Source organism: Leptopilina heterotoma, unplaced genomic scaffold (assembly GCF_015476425.1).
Source record: "Leptopilina heterotoma isolate Lh14 unplaced genomic scaffold, ASM1547642v1 Lhet_361, whole genome shotgun sequence".
In the NCBI taxonomy this organism is placed as follows: Eukaryota; Metazoa; Arthropoda; class Insecta; order Hymenoptera; family Figitidae; genus Leptopilina; species Leptopilina heterotoma.
Window position 1 is genome coordinate 824,601 of NW_025111042.1, and position 25,162 is coordinate 849,762.

General features: G+C 28.8%; 3 protein-coding genes across 4 annotated transcripts; 2 read left to right on the top strand and 1 right to left on the bottom strand.

Annotated features, from left to right (window-relative positions):
• Positions 1 to 31: 31 nt before the first annotated feature.
• Positions 32 to 12,383, top strand: LOC122505650 (PAX-interacting protein 1). 2 transcript variants are annotated; one of them, XM_043617416.1, is made up of 10 exons: positions 32 to 182; positions 369 to 498; positions 838 to 1,022; positions 2,780 to 5,790; positions 8,337 to 8,781; positions 8,909 to 9,093; positions 9,160 to 9,401; positions 11,283 to 11,552; positions 11,898 to 12,102; positions 12,183 to 12,383. In XM_043617416.1, exons 2-10 carry the CDS (start codon positions 403 to 405, stop codon positions 12,254 to 12,256), a joined length of 4,713 nt encoding a protein of 1,570 aa, XP_043473351.1. In that variant the 5' UTR covers positions 32 to 182; positions 369 to 402; the 3' UTR covers positions 12,257 to 12,383. The 2 variants fall into 2 exon arrangements, with proteins under 2 accessions (XP_043473351.1, XP_043473350.1); XM_043617415.1 differs by having other exon boundaries at positions 42 to 498.
• A 1,053-nt stretch (positions 12,384 to 13,436) lies between these two features.
• LOC122505653 (squamous cell carcinoma antigen recognized by T-cells 3-like) lies at positions 13,437 to 17,955 on the top strand. The gene is made up of 6 exons (XM_043617423.1): positions 13,437 to 14,052; positions 14,227 to 14,408; positions 14,861 to 15,741; positions 16,059 to 16,671; positions 16,753 to 16,900; positions 17,008 to 17,955. The coding sequence occupies exons 1-6, from the start codon at positions 13,542 to 13,544 to the stop codon at positions 17,442 to 17,444; spliced, it is 2,772 nt and encodes a 923-aa protein (XP_043473358.1). The 5' UTR covers positions 13,437 to 13,541; the 3' UTR covers positions 17,445 to 17,955.
• Positions 17,913 to 23,021, bottom strand: LOC122505657. Its single transcript, XM_043617428.1, has 4 exons — positions 22,829 to 23,021; positions 20,839 to 21,106; positions 19,704 to 20,049; positions 17,913 to 18,783 (listed from the first exon to the last, which is right to left on the bottom strand). The coding sequence occupies exons 2-4, from the start codon at positions 21,079 to 21,081 to the stop codon at positions 18,428 to 18,430; spliced, it is 945 nt and encodes a 314-aa protein (XP_043473363.1). The 5' UTR covers positions 21,082 to 21,106; positions 22,829 to 23,021; the 3' UTR covers positions 17,913 to 18,427.
• Positions 23,022 to 25,162: the final 2,141 nt, after the last annotated feature.

The following is a 25,162-nucleotide window of genomic DNA, read 5'->3' on the forward strand; positions in this document are numbered from 1 at the left end:
GGTCACATTTGACTTTCCAACCTTGACGCCCTGGGATTTTTTGGCCATAAAAGACGGAAAAATGTTGAGTGCGAAAGACAAACTTGCATTTATAGAGAGAATCTGATTTATTTCAATGAAATTTCGGCACAATAATACTTATTCAATAGAATTTAGAATAACTATTGTTTGACAAAAGTATAGTAAGTCAAAAATAATATTATGAGTGTTTTAGCTCTGTTCTCTACAATAAAAATTTCTATATATATGCGATAATTTATAGAGAAACATAACCTCTAAATAACAATCATCATAATAATAACAAACAGACGCGCGGAAATTCTTATTATCAATATTTAAGAAAATTCGTATGTATTCCCGATTTTTAGTAACGGGAGGAGTTGTGAAGGTGATGCTCCTAAAATGGGCGATTATCGGGCTGGCCTAGAAGAATTAAAACTGGATAGTGCACTCTTCGCCAACGTGAAATACTACGTCAGTGGCGAAGGGGACCCTAAAGTATGTTTTTCATTATATTTTTCCCGCAATTTGTTATTATTAATCATAAGTTTGAGACTTTTTTTCTTTAACTATTCTTATTTCTCGAGGTGAATGAAAAGAAAAGTTTACTTGTTGTTTACTTTGATATTGTTTGAGATGTGTAAAAACAAACAAAGAAACGGCTTTTCATTGTCCATTTAATGTCATTACAGTATGTAAAACAAAAGTGGTAGTTTTTCTATTTCTACTATTTTCTTTGTTGATATTTTTAAAGAAAGTTTTGTGTTTTAATTGAAAGAATTGATCATTTCTCAATCATTTCTTGAGATTTAGACAAAAATTGAGATTTTGTTGCAGATATTAAGTTTATTGCAAGAAGGAGGAGCGGAGAGATCGAATTATTTCAGTGATTTTGTAACACATTTAATAGCAGGTTACGAGGCAATAGAAAATGATATTTCTGCCGCCAAAGATCTGTATGAAATCCCGGCTGTTACTCAAAACTGGGTTGTATATTCTGCCAAATGTCAGAAGTTACTTCCGTATCCTTTTCAATTTATAGACAATTTTTATTTGTATATAATAATCAATATCAATAGATAATAGATCAATAATATTAATATTAATAATATTTAAATAAAATATTAAATCTTCTTCTTCTTCTTCTTCTTCTTCTTCTTCTTCTATATTAATAATCGTTGTATTCCGATACTCTGTCCGCAGTTTGAAGTTAGTTTTTTCCTTTTTTGTTTTCTAACTTTTTTAATAATTTTTCTCTTTAAATATTTTCAATTTTAAAATTAATGTATTGAAAACCATTGAATTCTTGCAAAGAATTTTAACAAAAAATTGGAGAATAAATTGAATTCCTTCGAAGAATTTTATTATTTATGAAAATAATTGAATTCTCGCGAAGAATTGTATTATAATTTTCTGAAATAATTTAATTCATTCATGAAATTATATTAAAATAAAAAAATGATAAAATTCTTTCCAAAAATTTCTATAATTCATTGAATATAATCGATTTTGTTAATAATTGTAATTCATAATTTTACTATTAAAATTTTATTAAAATTATTGATAGAAAATTAAACTCTTGTAAACAATTTTATTAATTTTTTTGTAAATAATTAAATTCTCTTGAAGAATCTTTTAAAGTTTTTTTTAAATAATGTAGTTTTTTGAATAATTTTAATTAAAAATTTTGAAAATAATTGAATCAAACAAAGAATTTTTTTCAACTTTTTAAAATAATCGTGTCTGCTAATAATTATAATTACATATTTGATTTTTGAAGTTTATTAAAATTGAATTAAAAAATAATTGAATTCATGAGAAAAATTTTATTATTTATTTATAAAAAGTAATTTAATTCTTGCGATGAGTTTTACTACTTATTAAAATAATTGAATTGATCGAAGAATTTATAAAAATTTTAGAAAATAATTTAATTTCTTCGAAAAATTAAAAAACAATTTTCAAAAAAATTCAATTATTTAATGAAATTTTAATAAAACAAATATAATTGAATTTATGCAAAAAATTTTACTATTTATAAAAATAATTGAATTGTTTTGGTGGATTAATTCAAAAATTTTAGAACATAATTGCATTTTTTCTAAAAATATTATTAAAAATTTGTAGAAAACTGAATTCTTTCATTAAATTTTATTAAAACTGTTTTAAGAATGATTGAATTTTTACAAAGATTTTCATTAATTTTAAAAATAACTGAATTGTTTTGAAGGATTTATTTAAGAAATTTTGAAAATAATTGAATTCTTTTGAAAAGTTCAATAAAAGTTGAATTCTTTTGTGAAATTTTATTAAAATTTTAGAAAATAAAATTCAATTTTTGCTAAAAATTTTATTAAAAATTAAAAATAACTGAATTCTTCCATGAAATTTTATCACGACTGTTTTAAAGGAAAATGGAATTTTTGCAACTATTTAAAAAAAATTGAATTGTTTATTAATATTGTAGTAAATGAATTATTTCTTAAATTTTATTAAAATTTTGTTGAAATTGAATTCTTTCGAAGAATGTTATTAATTATGAAAATAATTGGATTCTTGCGAAGAATTGTATTAAAATTTTTGAAAATACAGACAATAATCAAGTATGTACTTAATAAGTGAATTTTTTAAATTGTGATTTTGAATTTATTCAAAAATTTGAATTTAAAAATAAAATGTTTTGTAATCTGCAAAATAGTAATAAACCGAATAAGACGTTCGTTTAATTTGCTAGTTTAAATTTGAAAATTTGTTTTCCTTAACAGTAAAAAATGTTCAGAGTTCATTACTTCTCCCCGGAAGATAATCAACTTTTCTCCAATGTACAAGCATGTATTTCACAAGTAAGTCATGGAGATAGTAAAGCTCTCTGGGCTATGATAACATTTCAAGGGGGAAAGTGTCAGCTTCGATTGGATCGTTATTGCACTCACTTGATTATTGGAAAGGCAAGTGGCACCAAATACGAGATAGCATCAAAATACAATATTCAGATAGTCACACCCGACTGGGTTGTTGAATCCTCGAAAAAAAGGTCTCTCATCAAGGAAGCGGAGTTTCATCCACGCCTCTTGATGTATCCTTCGCCAAACAGTTCGACTGCATTAATCACTGGATTCATGGATGAAGACACACTCAATAATTCCACTCAAGAGGAGCAGGAGGAGACGAACGCCGTTCTAGAGCAACTAAAGCAACGCATGCCTTGGAATCAACCAAATTTACCAAACACCGAAGTTTCAACTCCCGTTTTCCAATCCTCAAATCCTCGAAATGTTATCAATAGTCAGCAACAGCAGCAGCAACAACAGCAACAACATTTTGTCCGCTCGGTTGCTGTCACAACTTCCTCGACAGTAAATCAAAATTTAATGAATCAGAATTGGATTCCATCAAATTCACAGGCAAATTTGTTGCAAATGAAGAGTCCCTTGCAAAATCAAATGCAGGAGTTGCAGAATCAGATAAGTCAGCAAATGAACGAACAAGTTAATCAAATTAATCAACAGGTCAATCAGGTTAATCAAGTCAATCAAGTGAATCAAGTAAATCAAGTAAATCAAGTGAATCAAGTTAATCAACAAGTCAACCAACAAGTGAATCAAGTTAATCAAGTTAACCAACAAGTGAATCAAGTTAATCAACTTAATCAAGTAAATCAAGTCAACCAACAAGTGAATCAGGTTAATCAAGTTAACCAACAAATAAATCAAGTCAATCAAGTTAACCAACAAGTGAATCAAGTTAGTCAACAAATGAGTCAGCATATTAATCAGCAAGTAAATCAGCACTTGAGCCAACAGATTAATCAGCAAATTAATCATCAAGTGAACGTACAAATGCAACAAATAGGACAGCAGCAAATTGCCCAGCAACAACTTGGTCAGCAGATGAATCAACAGAACTTTTCGCTTCAGAATCAGCAGCAAACTTTGATGACTACGCCTCAGCAAATAAATACGCAAATGTCTCAGTTGCAACTTAGTACACAACAACAGCAGCAGCAGCAACAACAACAGATGATAGTCGCTCAACAGAAGCAACTATTGGCCAGTCCGCAAATTACCCAACAGCAGACTCAGCAAATTAGTCCCCAGGGGCACTTGACGCAGCAGATTTCCCTTCAGCAATTGCAACCCACGCAGCAAATTCAGAATCAGCAGTTGTCGGTGCAAGGTCAGCAACATGGGCAACAATTGGGTGGACAACAACTTGGACAGCAACTGAGTGGACAACAATTGGCTGGGCAACAACTTAGTGGACAGCAATTAACTGGGCAACAACTTAGTGGACAACAATTGTCTGGACAACAACTTAGTGGGCAACAATTGGCTGGACAACAACTTAGTGGGCAACAATTGTCAGGGCAGCAATTAACTGGTCAACAATTGTCAGGACAGCAACTTACGGGACAACAATTGGCCGGACAACAACTTACGGGGCAACAATTGTCCGGACAACAACTTACGGGGCAACAATTGGCCGGACAACAACTTACAGGGCAACAATTATCAGGACAGCAACTAACAGGACAACAACTGCAAGGCCAGCAAATAAATCCAACCCACCAACTAAATCAAACGCCTCAACAGCCACTAACCCACGAGCAAAGACAACAACTAATGATCCTCCAGCAGCAACAGCAACAACAACAAAAAATCCAGCAAATATCCCAACAACTCCAACAATCAGTTCCCCAAACCTCACAACAATTCGTCATCCGCGACGGTCAACTACAACAACAAACACCCGGCCAACAACTAATAAATCCAACCCAACAAAGTTTCATCGTTCAACGAGACCCCCAATGGCAACAACAACAATACCATCTCCAACTGCAACGACAACAATCCCAACAACAAATCGGCCAACAACGCCCCGGAGGACAATGGACCCAACAACCTCCCCAACCCCCGCGACAACTAATTCAACTCGACGCCCAAACTCACCAACAACTCCAACAAATGGATCCCCAACAACGAGCCCAATTCATTCAAAAAATCCAAAAACAAAGAACCCTCCTAATGCACCGCCAAATGCACAACCGTCAAGCCCAACAAGGTCCCCACATCGCCGTAATTCGAAGTCCCGGAAAGCCCGGACAACCCGGAATCCAATGGGTCCAACAACCCAGGCCCCCGATGATCGGCCCTCAAGTCGCTCCGGCCGCTGGTCAAAAACCAATGCACAGTGTTCAACCACCAGCACTCACGCCTATCAATACCCCCAATCAGGTCATCGTCCAGACCCAACCTGTCTCTCAAGCCTCTCAAGCCACCGCAACCTTCCAACCTGGACAACAATTAACACCCCAACAATTCACTCAACTGCAAATTCAAAAGCAACAGCAGATGGCGAGACTTCAACTGCAGCATTTGCAACAACAGCAACAGCAGCAACAACAACAGCAGCAGCAACAGCAACAACAGCAGCAGGGGGCGCAGCAAGAAGCGGCTTTGACGGCTTTACCTGGCAGTAATCAGATTTCACCGGAACAACAACTTGTTGTTAATGCTAAGACAAAGACGGCTTTGGCGAATATGCTGACGAATAGATTGCAAGGTGGTGCTACGGAGGGAAGTGCAGCGGGACAGTTGAGATTGATGACTGCACAGCATAGACCGCCACCGCCTCCGTCGCAAGATCCACAGCTCTTGGCTGCTTATCAGCGGAGAACTCTGGGGAATATTACGAATGGAGCGCCTGTTGGGGGACAGATTAAGATGCAATACACTCCGGCTATGCCGCAACCAAAGGCGCAATTTTATGGGCATAATCCGAATTTGAAACGTGAGTTTTATTCAGTATTTTTTTATTTCTTTCTGTCTCTGTTCTCTCAATTTTATTTTATTTCTTCTATTTGTCTATTTCTATTTTATTTTATCTGTTTATTTATTTATTTATTTACATTTCTATTTTATTTCTATATATATTTAATTAACTCTATTTCTTAAGCAGGATTGCAACAGGTCAGAGAAGTCAGGGAATTCAGAAAAGGGATTTTTATTAGAAGTACTGGAAAAAATTAATTTTTAAAATTCATAAGAAAATTCCGGATTTTTGTGTCATTTTTGTTTGCCTCATAAACTATAAAATTACTAATTCAATTATTTAAAAAAAAAAAACTTTATTAAAATTTCTCTAAATGATTCAATTACCAAAACTTTTTCCCCAGAATTTTAATAAATTGAAAAAACTTTCATAAAATTAGAAACACAATTATTTTTGTAAATAAAAAAATCTTGAGAGAAATTCAATTATTTACAAATAATACAATTTTTCACGGAAATTTAATTATTTAAAAACAAACAAAAAAACATATAATTATCTTTATAAATAATAAAATTTTTCTATAAAATTCAATTATTTTTAAAAACTTCAAAAAATGCTTGGCAAAATTTAAATTATTTTCAAAAAATTTTCCTCGAGTCAATTATCTTCAATATTTAGTATTTTAATAAAATTTTCCAAAAGAATTCAATTATTTAAAAGTAATCAAAATCATCGAAGAATATTTTAAAAGTAATTGAGATTTGATAAATTCTTTTTAAAATAATTGGATTTTTGTAAAATTTGTTTTAAAAAAATTGAAATTTTGGTAAATTTTTCTGAAAATAATTGAAATTTTGTAAAATCTTTTAAAAGTAATTGAAATTTGGTAAAATCTTTCAAAAATCATTCCAATTTAATAAAATCTATTCAGAATACCTAATTACAATTTTGGTAAATTTTTTTAAAAGTAATTGAAATTTGATAAAATCTTTTTAAAATAATATGAATTTTTTGTAAAAATTTTTTTTAAATAAATTGAAATTTTGGTTAATTTTACTGAAAATAATTGATTTTTGGTAAAATCTTTTAAATTAAGTAATTGTAATTTGTTAAAATCTTTTAAAACATTCAAATTTAATGAAATCTTTTAAAAATAATTAAAATTATGGTAAATTCTTCTTAAAATAATTGAAATTTGATAAAATCTTTTTAAAATAATTGAATTTTTGGTACAAATTTTTAAAAAATAATTGAAGTTTGATAAAATGATTTTAAAATAATTTAATTTTTGTAAAAAAATTTTTAAAGTAGTTGAAAATTTGGTAAATTTTTCTGAAAATAATTGATTTTTGGTACAAATTTTTAAAAATAATTGAAATTTGATAAAATGATTTTAAAATAATTTAATTTTTGTAAAAAAATTTTTAAAGTATTTGAAAATTTGGTAAATTTTTCTGAAAATAATTGATTTTTGGTAAAATTTTTTAAAATTAATTGAAATTTGTTAAAATATTTTTAAAATAATAATTTCCTATAAAAGGAAATTTTTTGAAAATTTAAATTTACTTTGTCCAATGATAATTAAATATTAAAAATTTTTGATAGAACAAATTTAAGAATTAGTTTTTTTAAAATATTCTAATGTAATTTATCGAAAGTAATTGAATTTCTTAAAAGATTTGTTGTATAATTTAAAAAACAAACTAATTAATTCTTGTAAGACTTTTATTTAAAAATTTTAAATATGATTTTTTTCCCAAAATGTTAAAAATAATTCGAAAAAAATGATTATCTTATTATTTTTTGTCTATATTTAAATTTTCGGAAATATTTAATTGAAAATATTGAAAATAATTGAATTTGGAAAAATTAGAATGAAAAAATTCTAATAATTGCTTTTTTCGAAAAATACCTATTTGACAAAAATTTTTAAAAGCTAATTTTTAGTAATTTTATATTTTTAAATTTACACTTGATTTTTATTAAAATTTTTGAGTATATTTGAGTTATTTTCAATTACATTTTACAAAATTTAAATTTTGTTCCGAATCTTTTTAATTTTCCATTGAAATTTAAAAAATTTAATTAGAAAAATTATTTAAACATTATTTTTTTTAAAAAAAAAGATTATTTTATTGGTCTCTGGTTATTTTTCGCACAATAAAAACCGAAATTGCATTTTATACTAAATATGTAATATTTCGTTGTAATATTTCGAAGAAAAGTAGAGAAAGTTGCAAAATTTGAAAATATGTTGATAAAAGTGGATTTTTTTTCTAAATAGTCGAAAAGAATAAAAAAAGTCATTTATATCTTAATTTTTGTCTGTATTTGAATTTTCAGAAATATGTAATTGAAAATATTGAAAATAATTGTATTTGAAAAAATTAGAATGAAAAAAATTCTAAGAATTGCTTTTTTCGAAAAATATTTGACAAAAATTTTTAGAAGCTAAATTTTGATTCATTTTTATTTTTAATTACCGAAGGAAACAAATTTCGATTTACAGAGTTTGATTACAATTTATTTACTATTTTTCTAAAAAATAATTTTTCAACTTTCAGTGCCGCCGGATTTATTTCTTCTCGGATGTATATTCGTGATTGTCGAATACGACACACAAAATCCAAATGAGGTGTCCGTGTGGAAACAAGTGATTGAAAGACACGGTGGGGAAATTGAACCACAATATTGTGCACGTGCAACTCATGTTCTTTCCATAACGCAAAAGCATCCAATTGTTATTCAAGCTCTTCGAGAGGGAAAACGTTGCGTCAGTGCCCATTGGCTTTCAGATGTTGTCAATAAGCAACAAGTGCTTCCACCATGGCATGCTCTTCATTTTCCAACGCACTTCAGTCTCACTGAATTTCCATGCAACAAACATATCATATCGCTGTCTGGCTTCGAAGGCGAGGAACGCTCCAAAGTTAAAATCATGCTGGAGACACTCGGCGCTAAACTCACTGTTTACTTTTCGAAACACAATACTCTTCTTGTTTGCAGAAGGTGAGTAGTTTTCGTGCTAAATCTACTTTTCGAAGAAACTGGATAAAAAAATAATAATTAAAATAAAAAATAAATAAAAATAATTGAAAATATTTTTAATAATAATCGATAAACTTTAATATTCCAGACCCGATGGTGCGAAATACAAAAAGGCGAGAGAGTGGCAAATTAACGTTGTAAATGCCCAGTGGTTAACGGATTTACTCTGTGGACAAATGAGTGCTTTACATCAAATTGACGCCCCAAAATATCAGCAGTTCAGTTTGGGAAATCCCTTCAGACTGGATTATTCACTTGTGCCACAACTTATGGGTAAGAAATCCTTGTGATCACTGTGAAAATTAGAAAGAGAAGATTCTATAAATTTTCTATTTACAGCTGCCTGGAAAATGCCAATAAACATAACTCAAGAATCATACGACAAAGTAAAACAAGTTGGACAAGGACCAAATGCACTGAGAAAATATAAGAAACCTAGATTAGATGTTCCATTAGCAATTAAGGATCCACATTTACTTGGTCTTGACGAGCCCATCGTGGTCTGTAATCCCGATCCTCCGCCACCTGAGAAGCAACCGAGAATTCTATTCTCTGGAATTGATCCTAGAAAACATGCAAAGGTTCGCACAGTACATTTAATTTTAATTACAAAAATACGAACATAATTTCCCGAAACGTTTTCAAAAAATTTAATATAATTTTTATCAAGAGTTCAATTATTTTCATAAATAATAACATTCTTTGGAAAAATTCAATTATTTTCAATAAATTATCACCACTGCAATTCAATTTTTTTCTTAATTCATTATAAAATTTCTCGAAAGGATTCAATTATTTTTGAAAATTTAAATAAAATTCAGGAAAAAATTTCATAAAATTCAATGAAAATTATTAAATAGAAAAAAAAGTTTCACAAAACTTAATAATAATTCCCTGACCTTTCAATGACTTCTTAATTCAATTATTCAACATTTGACTAATTTTAATTTCCAAAATTTAATTATTCTCAACAATTTTCAACTAAACTTCGACTCTAAATCAATTTTTTAAAAGTTCTTCGACAAACTCAATTATTTAAATAAAAAAATTCAATTTTTATATAATAATTATAATTTTTTTTTAAAGTTTAATATTTTCAAAAAAATGGACTAAAGAAATTGCAAAAAAAAAAATTTTTTACAAATATTTTAAAATAATTTTTTAAACATATAATAGTTTTTCAATTGAATACAATTTGAAAATTTCCAAATAATTCAAAATGTGGTAAATTATTTTTAAAATAATTGAAATTTTTGTAAAATCTCTAAAAAATAATTGAAATTTTGGTGAAATCTTTTAAAAATAATTGAAATTTAATAAAATCATTTTAAAATAATTAAAATTTGGTAAAATCTTTAATAAATAATTGAAATTTTTGTGAAATCTTTTAAAAATAATTTAAATTTAATAAAATCTCTTTAAAATAATTGAAATTTAAGAAAATCATTAAAAATAATTGAATTTTTAAGAAATATAAAACAAAATTAAATTTAATAAAATCTTTTTAAAATAATTGAAATTGGAGAAAATAATTAAAAATAATTGAATTTTTGAAGAATTTTAATTATAAATATGAACATGATTTCCCGAAATATATTCAATAATTTCAATATAATTTTTCGCAAGAATTCAAATATTTTTATAAATAGTAAAATTTGTTGAAAAAATTCAATTAATTTCATGATAGAATTTTTTTTTTTTTATTCTTTATAAAATTTTTCAAAAGAATTCAATTATTTTCAAAAATTTTAGTGAAATTCTTTGAAGGTATTCAATTATTTTCAAGTTTCTTGATGAAAGACTTGACAAGAATTTAATAATTTTCAATAAATTAATTTTGAAATTTATGACATTTAAAAAGAAAATTATTTTAAAAATATTATGTTTAAGGATTTCTTTATTATAATTTTTTGAAAATATTATACCTGAATATGTTTTTAAAAATAGACAGTTGCAGTTTTAATTATTAAAAAAAAATTGAATTTTTGTATTTAGAGATGAAGTTTAGTTAAAAATTGGAAAAAATAATTGAATTTTGGAAGTAATTCTTACAAATTATTAAATTTCAGAAGGTTTTAGATTCAAATATTAAAATTCTATTTCCATTGAAAAAATGAAATGAGAAGTATTTATGTATTTAACAAAAATTTTTGAATTTTCCAAAAATTGAATTTTGAAATCAGTGAATAGTGAAAATCAGGGGAATAAAAAATGAAATTTTTGTGAGAACACTGAATTAAATAAACTTTTTTGATCCAAGGCCTGAAATATATATTTGTGTTTTGATGGGCTGAAATAAAATACACAAATATTTTATACAAATGTACTAATAATGAAATAATAATAATGAAATAATAATTATTAATAAAATAAATAGTAAAGAAATAAAATAAAAATAAATAAAAAATAAAATAATCGTCAATATTGTGATAATAAAAATAATATTTCATTAAATTTTGCAGAGAATTCGAGAATTGGGAGGCGCAATGGCTGCAAGTTGGAGAGACGCAACTCACTTAGTGATGCCTGCACCGATTCGAACCGTGAAATTTCTCTGCTGTCTTTCTCGCTGTAAATTTATTGTCACTCTTCAATGGCTTCTTGATTGTTACTCGAAGAATACGTTCGTCGATGAAACATCCTATATTCCTGGTGATTCTGAGTTTGAGAAAAACTTTAGCTGCAACATTCAGAAAGCTCTTACCAGCCCTAGTAGAGGAACTGTACTTAAGGTAAAACCTTTTCTCTTAATTAATTCATTAATCAATCAAACGAATTGTTTTTTACTTCGGGTCATTAAAAATAAATCTTTAAAATAATCCTAAATATAACTCGTAATTTTTTTGTCGTGTTAACGAATTCTTTTTTTTTTTGTTTTTCCAGGGAAAAACTAAATACAATCTGCGTAATTTTTTTGCCGTGTTAATGAATTTTTTGTTTTTACAGGGGAAAACTAAATATATCTAATCTGTAATTTTTTTGCCGTGTTAACGAATTTTTTTTGTCTTTCCAGGGGAAAACTAAATATAATTTGCGTAATTTTTTTTCCGGGTTAACGAATTTTTTCGATTTTCCAGGGGAAAACTTTTTATGTGACGCCCAGCGTAATTCCCGCTCCTTCGTCAATTGCCGAAATTATTGAAAGTGCCGGTGGCGTAATGGATAAGACGCGAAAATCCCTGGCTGCAATTCAGGAGATGAACAGTTCCGAATTGAATTACATTATAATTACCCATGAAAATGATCTTCATCTATTGGCCGACGTGATGCGGGCAAATATAAGTAAACGTCTTATTAAATTCAATTAATTTGTTTTTAATTTAAAAACTCGTTAATTTTAATTACTTTTCTTCTTCTTTCAGATATATTTACTGCTGAAATCGTTATGGGAGCAATTGCGCGACAATGCTTTAAAGTTGAGGATCTCACACAGTGAAGGAAGTCTCTCTAACTCTCAAAAAAATATTTTAAATTTCTCCCCAAAAAAAATGAATTTTTTCTTTTCGTGAATTTTAAAATTTTGGTCTCTGGGACAATAAAGATAAAATAATTTTTACGGTAAACCTAAAGGCTTATGCATCCTTTTTATTTGTTATGTCTATTTTTTTTTCTCTTTTTTTTTTGCTTTTTTTTCTAATTGTGATAATTATATACTTTTGAAAAGATTTGCTTCAATTTCTTCTCGCCAATAAGTTGTTTTTAAAACATACATATATTTAAGATTTAATGAATATAGTACTATAATGAGTGAAATTTATTATAGAGTTTAGAGTGTATTATCTTACTCGAAGAAGTTACGTTTTTTTCACAAAGAAAAAAAAATAATTATAAATTATCACATTTATTCATTCCATTTAAATACAATTATTGTCTTCAAAAAAAAAAAAAAAAGAAGAAGAAGAAGATGATGAAGAAGTTTGACGTAGATAAGTGTGAAACAATAACTTTCGGTAAAACTGAAAATTTACACTTTTAATTTTCTTTTTTGTAAAAATCGTTAATAGCACGACATACCTGTTTGGTATTTTAATTTTCTTCTTAAATCAGATTTTTTATGTGGTTTTAATTTCTTAATTAGATATTTTGGAAAGAAATTCTTGATACATTTGAAAAATTGTCTGCTGTTTTTATAGCGTCTTTTTGCATCCGATTCTGCCGCAAAAAATTGAATAATTACATTTCTAAATTAATATTTTATACATATATACATTATTACTGAATGTATTTAAGAAAAATTTAGTGTTTTATGAAAAATATTCTTCAATATTTAATTTTTGAATTTATTACAGTAAGTTTAGTTTCAGGTAATATAATATTAATAAAAGTATTTTATAAATTAGTTTCAGAATGTGTATATACTAAATGTATAATAGTGCAATAAACCAGATTTACAAGTGACAATTTTTCTTTATACAATTAAAAACTTATTTTACGTATTTTTTAATAAATAGATTAATTTTTTTATGAACTTTAAAGAAAATTTCTATATAAATCCTATAAATTAATAATTAATATAATTAGTTGAAATTTACATAGTAAAGTCCTTATACCGGTTCCAAATACATATACGTGTAAACCTGTGTGTGTAAACGATGCCAAATTGCCGACCGAGAAATTGACAACATAACCTAAAAATAAAGTTTAAAGTGCCGAAGTGCGTCGATCGCACGTTACTAAATATAATTTTTAATAAAAAAAAGTGTTTTCCATTTACATAAAAAATGGAAGAAATGGATATGTCGACTCCTAGTGAAGATGAGCTTCACAGTAAAAAAGGGGACGACATGGAAATAAATAAATGTGAAGAGAATGAGGATGAAAGCCGCATGATCGAGGATGTGCAAGAAATTGGCGATGACAGTGATGCGGTAAACAGTGATATTGATAAAGAAGATGAGGATATTGGGGATGACAACAACGACGTCGACGAGGACGACGAAGACGATGATGATGATGATGATGATACAAACGAGGCGGAGGTTAAAATTCTCGAAGAAACTCTATCAAAAAATCCCTACGATTACGCTTGTCATGTTGCACTCATCAATTTATTGTCGAAAATGGGTGAATTGGAGAGATTGCGAACCGCAAGGGAAAATATGAGTCGAAATTATCCCCTTACTCCAGAATTATGGCGTTCCTGGATGCAGGACGAGATTAAACTTGCTGTCACTCCGGAGGAAAAAAGTGCAGTCATCGAACTTTGCGAACGGGCTGTGAATGATTATTTATGTACGTTTTTTCTCTTTTGATACATTTAATTTAATAAATACATTTAACTTTTTAATACTTTTAACATTTTTTTTAGTACAAAAATTTCTAACAAAATTTGTTTTTTTTCTGATTACGATTGTTGCTTCTCTTAATCAGACCGGCTCTTAATACAAAACTTTTCACTTTTTTCAGCCGTTGAAATTTGGTTGGAGTATTTACAATTCAGTATTGGAAACATGGGCAATGAGAAGGATGCCGCTGAAAATGTTCGGCAATTATTTCAGCGGGCCTTAACGGCAGTCAGTGGGCATATTACGAAAGGTGCCATTATTTGGGAAGCTTTTAGAGAATTCGAAAATGTTCTCGTTTCAATGGTAATAATTCAAATTTGTTACTGTTTGCATTTTGGTTTCCTAACTATTTAAATAATTCTCCTTTTTAAATATTTTCAATTTTAATATTAATGTATTCAAAATCATTGAATTCTAGCAAAAAATTTGAAAATAATTGAATTCCTTCGAAGAATTTTATTATTTATAAAAATAATTGAATTCTCGCGAAGAATTTTATTAAAATTTTCAAAAATCCTAATTAAATTCTTTTGAAGAATTTCTTTGAATTTTTTTAAAATAATGGAGTTTCTTTAAGAATTTTAATTGGACATTTTGAAAGTAATAAACGACTATTTTGACTTTTTTTCAATTTTTAATCGACTAAAGAGACTTTTTTGTGCCTTAAACTCGATCCGAGGCCTGTAATAACAATAATAAGAATATCAAAGACTTTTTAATAAATAAATTTTTTATTAATAAGAATAAATTTTCAGATTGACATTTCCAATACAACAGAACGAATAAAACAACTCGATCGTGTCGGCAAACTCTTCAGTCGTCAATTGCAAGTTCCTCTGCTCGACATGGAAAAAACTCTGAATGAATACGAAACCTGGCGTTTAGGGGACGGCGCGACGTCAAGCATAGACTATCAAAATGTCATGAACAATTACGAGAGTGCTCACAAAAAATTGAGTGATCGTTTGCCCTTCGAGGAGAAACTTGTCTCCTCTCAAAATGAAGCCGAATTGCTAGACTCCTATAATGCCTACCTAATGTACGAGAAACGACAAACAGATCCCGGTCGTGTCATTGTTTTATTCGAACGAGCCATCGCAGAACTCACCATCGAGTCGTCACTTTGGTTGGAATACGTAACATTCCTGGAATCTCAATTGAAAATCGAAGACGTTTCCGATAGGGTTTTCAAAAGAGCCGCAAGAAATGTCCCATGGTGTGCGGAAATTTGGCAAAAACGAATCCGAAGTTATGAAAAGTGGAAGAGACCCGTCACTGAAGTGCAAGCAATTTTGGAGGAAGCACTTCAAGCTGGTTTCACAGTTTCTGATGAGTACAAAACTCTCTGGATTTTGTACTTGGAATATTTGAGACGAAGATTGGATGATATAACGGGAGATGATGAACGGGAAAAACAGATGGAAACGCTGAGGAAAACTTTTAACAAAGCCTGTGAATATTTAGCGAATTTTGGATTAGAGGGCGATTTGAATTGCGATATTTTACAATTTTGGGCGAGGACCGAAGCAATTCATGCTAAAGATATGGAGAAGGCGCGTCAACTTTGGGCTGATATTTTAACTCAGGGACATTCGTCGAAAGCTGCCAGTTGGCTTGAATTTATCTCCCTAGAAAAGTAAGTCAATTTAATTAATTTATTGCTAAGTCAGGATTGCCACTGATCAGGGAAATCAGGGAAAAGTCAGGAATTTTTATTCAAAGTTTCGAATAATTTTTCATCAATTAATAAAATTCATGTATCTAATAATTTTTAGAGTGAATCAGAATATTCCTTAGGGAAAAAGTGAAAATTTAGTCTTAAAATCAGGGAAAAGTCAGGAAAAAACAAAATTATATTGAAGTATTTCCATTGTGGAATAATTATTTCGATATTTATTGAATTTTTAATAATATACTTTAATTTTTTTTAATTCAAAAAAAATTCTTTTTCAGATGTTATGGAACAACGAAACACCTTAGAAAACTATATCCAAAAGCGTTGGCAGTGGTTAAAGATTGGCCGGAGAGTATTGGTAGTGCTTGGATAAATTTCGAGCGCGATGAAGGAACTTTGGAACAACTCGAAATTGCGGAAGTCAAAGTGAAGGAAAAATTGGAGAAAGTTCAGGAGGATCGTCTAAAATCGCAAACAACCACAGATGTTAATTTATTCTCGAAAGGCAAGAGAAAAGCCGAGGAAACGGGAAAAATGCGAAAACGAATTGGCGTCTCACCGCAAAAGATATCACGTCTCTCGATTAGAGACGAAAAAGAAGTTAAGTTACGAGAAAATATTCTAAAACCGGATCGAAAGAAAAAACCGATTGAAAAAGAAGAACCGAAAGTGGAACCACCTCCTGGATTTCAGGAGGAAAAAATGGAGGAAGACATGGGTCCGGAAGTTGATTATACGATTTCGATTTTTATTAGTAATTTAGATTTTACGGCAACTGAGGAAGATGTGAAGGAGGCTCTTGTACCTGCAGGTGAAATTACTTTGTTGAAATTGGTCCATGACTCGAAGGGAAGAAGTAAAGGTTTCGCTTATGTCCAACTTGCAAGCACCGTGAGTTTTCTTTTAAATTTACCCAGTGATTTTTTTTTCTTTTTGTTTGCGAATGTGTAAATAAAAAATTGTCTTTTTCAGGAAGCCGTCGAAGATGCTTTAAAATTGGACAGAGTAAAAGTTAAAGGCAGGCCTATGTTTATTTCTCGTTGCAATCCGGATAAGAGTTCGAGAGGACATGCTTTCAAATACAAATGCTCGTTGGAAAAAAATAAACTGTACATAAAAGGTAAATTGTTACTAATTTAGTCTTCTAAACTTTTTTATTATCTATAAATTATTTATTGAATAATTTTACTTAAATATTTCAAAAATTAACAATTGTTTTCTCTTTAGGACTGCCGGCTGTAATAACAAAAGAAGAATTAGAGGAATTATTCAAGCCACATGGATTAGTGGTGGACATTCGAATTCCCGTGTACCGCAATGGACACGCTAAAGGAATAGCGTACGTGGACTTTGAGAATGAAGCCGACGCCTCTAAGGCTCTATTGGCGACGGATGGTATTCAAGTCAAAGGTAAGGTAATTAGCGTTGCAATAAGTAATCCCAAAGAGCGCAAGAAAGAATCTCCCGACGAGGAGCAATTGGCAAAATCACTTGGTGGTCATCCATCGGGAAAGTCATTCTCTCATCCGAAACCCGCTCTCGCCTTAATTCCACGCAACGTTCAATTAACTTCCGTAAGCAATGGCAACACTTCGAAACCTGTCGAAGGAACTGCTGTTCCTCTAACCAATAAAGACTTTCGTGAGATGCTTCTTAAAAAGTAAGAAATATTGTACGAATTCTTTCCTCTATTGTGTAGAATACTTACATTTTTTTTATTTTGATATTTTTCTATTTACTAAAGATGTACTTTTCTATTTAGTAAAGATTTACTTTTCTACTTAGTAAAAGTATACTTTTCTATTTACTAGAAGTATATTTTTCTATTTACTAAAAGTATACTTTTCTATTTACTAAAAGTATACTTTTCTATTTACTAAAAGTATACTTTACTCTCAGTTAAACCGCTGCCTGCGGGAGTTGCTATGGTAACACACGAGAGTAAGAGAGCGAAAAGATCCGCTTTTCTCTCTCTCTCACTCCCGTTGCGCCTGCGCAGACAGCGGATTTCTGAGAATTTTGAACAATTCTGAGAATTTAAAGGCAGGACCACATTGGCAATTGTGAAAATAATTAATTTTGTCAATATTAACTAATAAGATGAATGCCACCAGTGTTCAAAACAGAGCATGTTTTCTACAAAATAAATACGTTTAATTTATATATAAATATAAATACAGTCTTATGTACATGTTGACGTATCAAAAAAAACTTACAACTATTCCTATTGTGATATTTACGCGAAAGCACAGTTTTACTCTATTTAAAGCGTGCAGCTTCCGTTCTGAAACTTCAAGCTTTATTTAATACATTTCACGAAAGTTACTCCGTGACGAAAGTTACTTCTTAGATCCGGCAAGGGACCTGGTGACATGTGGACTAACTTTACCCGATTGGTAAGAAAAGGACAGACGTATCTTCGTCCTTTTCTTACTAATGGGACTTTTTTTTAGTTAGTCCACGTGCCAGCAGGACCTAGATCAGTAAAACTTAAGCAACTTAAGGTGACCACTGAATAACATAACCTTAAGATAAGTCTTTGTGTCACAGAGCTTTTTACATGTTCATAAAGTTGGGGAAACTTTCGTCGAAGGAAATGGCTACCGGATAACAAAAAATTGTGGAGTAGGTGGTGAAATTGAAATAATTACAATTGTAATTGTGCAGTCGAGAAGTGTCGTTTATGCCTTGGTGGAGCAACAGGTGGCGTTGACTCTGGTGCGAGGAACCTTCTCGACATAAGCCATTTTTTTGCCCTACCGGCATGATAGTAGTACGTGTAAAGTAAGGCCAAAGCAGCGAGGGCAACCAATAGGCACGTACCGGCGATAATGAGACTGTACAGCCACCAGGGTGTGGGATATTCGGGTCCAAAGTCGTCCGCATCCGTCGACGATGGTGTCGTGGGTACTTTTGGTCTCGGCGGTAGTGTCGCTTCGTTATCGCCAATCGCAATGTCGGCGCACGAGCGAAATTCTTCCTGAGGACCACAGCCGACAGCACCTTTGATAGTGAAAATTCGCTTTAAAATTTAATTTACTATTTATTTACTTTAATTTACTATTTATTTACTTTAATTTACTATTTATTTACATTAATTTACTATTTCTTTACTTTAATTTACTATTTATTTATTACTACTTTTTTGCTACTACATATTCATATCGAAAACGCAAAATAAATCAAGAAAAGTCCGAAGCAGAATAAAACAGTAACGTGAACGTAACCATTGGATAGAAAAGGACGAACGTATCGTCTGTCTTTTTTTATTTCATGGTTGCGGCTCGTTTGCGCATTTTATCTGCGCACGCGAAACTTAAGCCACGCCTCCAACGGATATGACAATTGTCTCTATTCCGAAATTACGTAAAAGTGGAAATGAAAGTTTCAAAATTTCGTTTCAACTGTATATAATATATATTTAATTCGTATACGTAATTATTGTTTCATACATTTATTGTTGCACAATAATTTCGCATTATGAATTATGACAGAGTTAATGGTCACTTTCTAAAGAGTAATGCGCGCGGTATGAATTGCAAGTAAGCATTAGAGTTGATTACATATTATTTTGTTTTAAATGGTTAAAAATCGACAATAGTGAATATTAACTGGTAAATATGACCAATTAATTACTATTAGTTGGTGAATATTATCAACTAATGAATATTTTTAACTAGTAAATATTATTAACTTATGAATATTATTAATTATTAACTAGTAAATATTAACTGAATATACAGTCAAATGCATATATGCTGTCCTTCCGGTATGACGTTATGGCGCATCTATCAATATTTTGTTAGTTCGTGGCATGAACTAACAAAATTTTGATAGATGTGCCACGCCGTCAAACCAGAAGTACAGCAGATATGCATTTGACTGTAAAAAAAACTTGAACATAACCTAAAAGTGCGACTCACCAGTGCCATTTTCGCAAGTTCCCCAATTATTTCCGGCAATGTATCGCCATTGAAAGACACACTGGACACAGGTAAGTCCCTCCGGAAGTTTGTAATAACTTTCGAAAATTCCATTCCCAGGGGCGGGATAGTATCGAATTGTTCCATTCTCTCCTTCGAGGAGATTTTCGTCCAAGCAATCTTGAGTGACTTCGGTTCCTCTGTATTTCATCGGACACGTTCGGAACTCAAAATATCCGTTGTGATTTGCTGTCAATTCGACTCGAATTGGAATGACGGATCCTGTTTTATATCTTCTGACAATTATGTCCTTTCCGTAGAATCCGCCAGTTTCGTGTGGACGAGGCTGTATTGTCAATGCAAAATTTATGTAAAGGGAAATATACAGCGATCTGAAGAAATTCTATAAAGCGAAGAGCGAACGAATTATAGGTTATGTTGCCTGTCATATTAAAAATATTGTAATTACATTTTAATTTTGAATGCTTTTTGAGGTAAAATTTCATTAGTTTTTTTATACTTTTTAAATACTTAATAATGATTCAATACAAAGAAAAATAAAACAAATATTCCATTTCTATCACAATATTATTAGTTCGTGACGGACTTGATAAATAAATTTGCCATGAACTAATAAAATAATAGAAATGCCACTGCTTTCAAAATATGTAAACCGGAAGGACAGCATATAAGCAGTTACCTGTATATTTTCCCTCGTATTTCGGGGATTGCCGGTATTTAAACTCAGGAGCGGATCTAGAGGGGGCCCAAGGGAGTTTCCCCCCCAAAATCTGTATTTTTTTGAAGCGTGTTGCTTCCGTTTTCCGTATAGAAACACTCTAGGATTTATTCTATATTTGACGCTTTATCAAAAAGGAAAAAATTTTTCTATAGGATAAAAATAGAAGAAATTAAATTTTTTTATTGTTGTCCCCCCTAAAAAAGCCTTATTCATCCGCCACTGTTTTCACAATTCCAAAAGTTAGAAACATAACCTAAAATTTGTTGTTTATTTCGTTCACTTCTTCAGATCGCGTCACTTTTTTTTGAGACAAGCCTCAAAGAGACTGTTTTGACTTTTGAATGATTGAAATGTTTCGAGAAAAGTTTATTTTGAAGAAAAGGAAACAAGTACCTTTTTCATGTCCCAGGGATCGCCGCAAATTCCACATTTCCCATTATTTCGAGTCCATTGTCTACTATAACCACCGCAATATAATTCGTGATCATTGTAATTTTCGGGTGTATTAAATCCAAACCTCCACATGGAGGCTCTGGATGGTGGTTCGATCAGTCTTCCATGTGCAGAAACTCTATAAATTAGAAAACCTCCGAGAAAGAGAAAAAAGTTGATGATGACTATGGAAACTCGAGGCATTTTCTCTTCTATCTCGACAAAAGCTCTGCGATTAAAGGAAAAAGAAACAGGTATTTCATTAAATAATTTCTACACTATACATTATTATAATTAGTGCAAAGGGATATTTAAATCGTTTAAAACGATTTATATGTAAATGTGTGGTAAATATGAATAATATATATAGTAATAGGAAGTTGGGGAGAAAAAATTATTCGTCCTTCGTACTCTATAATCGTATGAATAATGCATAAAGAATTAAATTCGAAACAGTCGATTCAAATTCATAGATCATAATCTTTCGTAACAAAGAGCATTGTCCTGGACTAATATATCTTTTTAATTATGTTAATAGAAAAGATTTTTAAGCGCCGAGCAGAATGGGAGGTAAGCATTGAGATAAAAAAAGACAAAAGGTACTTTTGTCCTTTACGCTCTCGTTACTATTTTTATTGCTTTTTATAAACTAAAATTCCTTTTTAACCTAAAATAGAAACTTGTTAACTTCTTCCACCCTTAATAAAATAGAAATTAATGAATAAGGTATCAAACTAAAAATAAAAAGTACAAAATTAATAAAACTAAAAATATAAACTACAAAATTGTCAAACTAAAAATATAAAAATCATCAAAAGTATAGCAAAAAAATAAGGTTATGTATTTAAATCAATCTCTCAGTTTATAGCGAAATTCGATTTATTTTTTGTTCCCGTTGCGGGTAAATTGATCGTGGCCGAATCATTAATATAAATCTATTCTTCCTTGAAAGTGTGATGCTTGAAAAATTCGCATAACATAATTCCAAGTAGAAAAAAAACGAAGAAAAGAAAGAGAAAAAATTGCCCACTAAATGCTGAGACTCTGAGAGGAAAAAAGAGGAGAAATTCATGAAATTCATTGACATTCGGCATTAAAAAAGAAAGCAATGAAATTGATCGGATGCAGTTTGAATTTTTTTTCTCGTTAATCATCCATTTAAACAATAGTGATTGTAATACGCTAATTTTTCGCATATACAGTAAATCTCTAAATTCGAATTTAATTCAAAATGACTTTTTTACGTTATGTGAAAACTGACATTTTTTTGAAATAACCAAAATAACGGTAATAATTAGAGTCAATTAGTAAAAGTTTTCCTATAGTCTATTCTCTTAATTATTTATTTGAATCACGCATCACCAAGCACACTTAAGTAGCTGCAATTGTCATTAAAGAACGGGTGAAAAAATTAAAAATAAATTAGTATAATTAGTAAATACTAGAAATTAGTTCGTTTCAATAAAAAAATAACTCTTTCCCCCACCGGTAAAAATATAAAATTCAGTTTATTCTGTTTGGTAATTAAAATTGATAATTAATAAAATGAAAATTTTTACGACCAAAAAACTAAATATTGATTTTAAAGTTTCCTAACGAAAAAAGAACAATAAGAGTAAAATATTTTTATTCCCTACATAACTGGTTTTTCGCAAGGTTAATTTTTTCATTCCGACAAGTTCCTTTCCACTTCTTTGGGCACACTTGAAACACAAACTAAGTACTCGTAAATACAAACTTTATAACAAATATTAAATTTACTGTTACATTATATACTATTTAATCGGTAATATTTATTCTCGTGTAATTTCAAAATGAAATAGTAAAAACTTTAAAAATTCGTTTGAGTGTAAAAAATATTTCTAGTACTTTTGAGATATATTTTATTGAATTATAGGTTAATATTTGTAAATAAGTAAATAAATATTTAAAAATTGATCAACGTACGTACCTTTGAAATTATTTATCATAATAGTCTCTCTCTCACTGTCTTTATAACGAACTTATGTTTTTTGAAAAATGCTCTTCAGCGTCACTTTTTTCACTGTTATAATATTATAAGTGATTGTAACTTTACTTGGAAAAAGAAAGGTCCGGACCTCAGAGACGGTCACCGACGACTGAAGTGAATTGTTGTTGAACTTTTAACAATCTCTGAACTCCTTCAAGGTAGAAGTGTGTCACCCCTTTATCATCATCATCTTCGTAAAAAAATTGGTTCTCAAAAACCTCTGAATTTTAAATTAAAAAATTGTAAATTATGCGAGTTCTAAATATAACGTAAATTATTATTTCTCTCTAAAACTGAATATTAGTCACTACTAGCACTTTTGATTTATTCAGCAGCATGGATTCGTTAATTAAATTAATAGTATTATTAATAGTATTAATTAATTAATAGTATTATAAATAGTAATTCTTTTGAAGAATTTCTTTGAATTTTTTTTTTAAATAATGGAGTTTCTTTAATAATTTTAATTGAAAATTTTGAAGGTAATTGAGTTTTATGAACAATTTCTTTCAAATTTTTAAAATAATCGTGTTTCTTAATAATTGAAATTAAACATTTAATTATTGAATTTCATTAAAATTTTTAGAAAATAATTCAATTCTTCTCAGAATTTTATTCAAATTTTCTAAAATAATTTTATTCATTCAAGGAATTTTATTAAAATATAGAAAATAATGAAATTCTTTCGAAGAATAGATACAATTAACATAGTTTTGACAATAATTTGATTTCCTTCAAAAAATTTCTTTAATTTATTGAATATAATCGATTTTGTTAATAATTGCAATTAATAATTTTACTATTAAAATTTTATTAAAATTATTGATAGAAAATTAAACTCTTTTAAACAATTTTATTAGAGTTTTTAAAAATAAGTAGGTAATTAAATTCTTTCAAAGAATTTCTTTAAGGTTTTTTGAAAATGATACAGTTTTTTGAATAATTTTAATTGAAAATTTTGAAAATAATTTAATTAAACAAGGATTTTTTTTCAACATTTTAAAATAATCGTGTCTGTTAATAATTATAATTAAATATTTGAATTTTAATTTATTGATTAATTTGATTTTTGAAGTTTATTAAAATTGTATTGAAAATAATTGAATTCTTGAGAAGAATTTTATTGTTTATAAAAAATAATTTAATTCTTGCGATTAATTTTAATGATTATAAAAAAATTGGAGTTTTTCGACGGAATTATTAAAATTTGAGAAAAATTGGAATCTTCCGAAAAGTTTTCTTAAAAATTAAAAAAGAATTGAATATTGTTTCGAAGGATTTATTAAAATTTTGAAAGATAATTGAATTCTTTGGAAAAATTTTATAAAAAATTAAGAAAAAATTGAATTCCTTCATGAAGTTTTATTAAAATTATATTAAAAATAATTTTATTTTTGTAAAGAATTTTACTATTTATAAAAATAATTGAATTGTTTCGACGATTTATTAAAATTTTTAAAAATAATTGAATTCTTTCAAAGGATTTAAAAAAATTTTAGAAGAGAATTGAATTCTTTTGTGAAATTTTACTAAAATTTTGTTAAAAATAATTGAATTTTTCCAAAAATTTTGGTATTTATAAAAATAATTGAATTCTTTTGAATAATTTTATAACGAATTTAAAAGAATTGAATTATTTCGTGAAATTTTAATTGAAAATAATTGAATTTTGGCAATGATTTTTAAAAAATAATTTAATCGTTTCGAAGGATTTATGAAAATGGAAGAAAATGATTGAATTCTTTCATAAAATTATATTGAAAATAATTGAATTGTTTCGATGGATTTATTAAAATTCCAGAAAATAATTAATTTTGTTGAAAATTTTTTTAACGAATTAAGAAAAAAATTTAATTTTTTCGTGAAATTTTATTAAAAAATTTTGCTGAAAATAATTGAATTAATTGAATTTTTGCCAAAAATATTATTATTTATAAAAATAATTGAATTCTTGCGAAGAATTATTTAAAAATTTTTGAAAATATAAACAATACTAAATAAATAAATAAATTTAATAAAAATTAAAAATTACCTAAATAAATTAAATAATAAAAATTGTAATATAGATTCAATAATAAAAGTAAATAAAATATTTTGAGATAATTATATAAATTAGTGACTGAAGGACTCATATAAAATTTAAATTATGAAAATTTGATTAAATAATGGAAAAGAAATGATTTGCTTCAGTAAATAATAATCAAACAATAGGCAGTTGAGATTAATTGAGTAAATATATGTATCATTAGTATTCTTTTTTTATGTACGGTGTGG

Excerpts from the sequence above, each read along its gene's own strand:
- LOC122505650 (XM_043617416.1), top strand. The coding sequence starts at position 403 with ATGGGCGATTATCGGGCTGGCCTAGAAGAATTAAAACTGGATAGTGCA. Across the intron at positions 1,023-2,779 it reads AAATGTCAGAAGTTACTTCC|AGTTCATTACTTCTCCCCGG; the intron begins GTATCCTTTTCA and ends AAAAATGTTCAG. Across the intron at positions 9,094-9,159 it reads ACTTGTGCCACAACTTATGG|CTGCCTGGAAAATGCCAATA; the intron begins GTAAGAAATCCT and ends TTCTATTTACAG.
- LOC122505653 (XM_043617423.1), top strand. The coding sequence starts at position 13,542 with ATGGAAGAAATGGATATGTCGACTCCTAGTGAAGATGAGCTTCACAGT. Across the intron at positions 14,053-14,226 it reads GGCTGTGAATGATTATTTAT|CCGTTGAAATTTGGTTGGAG; the intron begins GTACGTTTTTTC and ends CACTTTTTTCAG. Across the intron at positions 15,742-16,058 it reads GAATTTATCTCCCTAGAAAA|ATGTTATGGAACAACGAAAC; the intron begins GTAAGTCAATTT and ends ATTCTTTTTCAG.
- LOC122505657 (XM_043617428.1), bottom strand. The coding sequence starts at position 21,081 with ATGCCTCGAGTTTCCATAGTCATCATCAACTTTTTTCTCTTTCTCGGA. Across the intron at positions 20,050-20,838 it reads ATCCCTGGGACATGAAAAAG|CCTCGTCCACACGAAACTGG; the intron begins GTACTTGTTTCC and ends TTGACAATACAG. Across the intron at positions 18,784-19,703 it reads AACTTGCGAAAATGGCACTG|GTGCTGTCGGCTGTGGTCCT; the intron begins GTGAGTCGCACT and ends TCACTATCAAAG.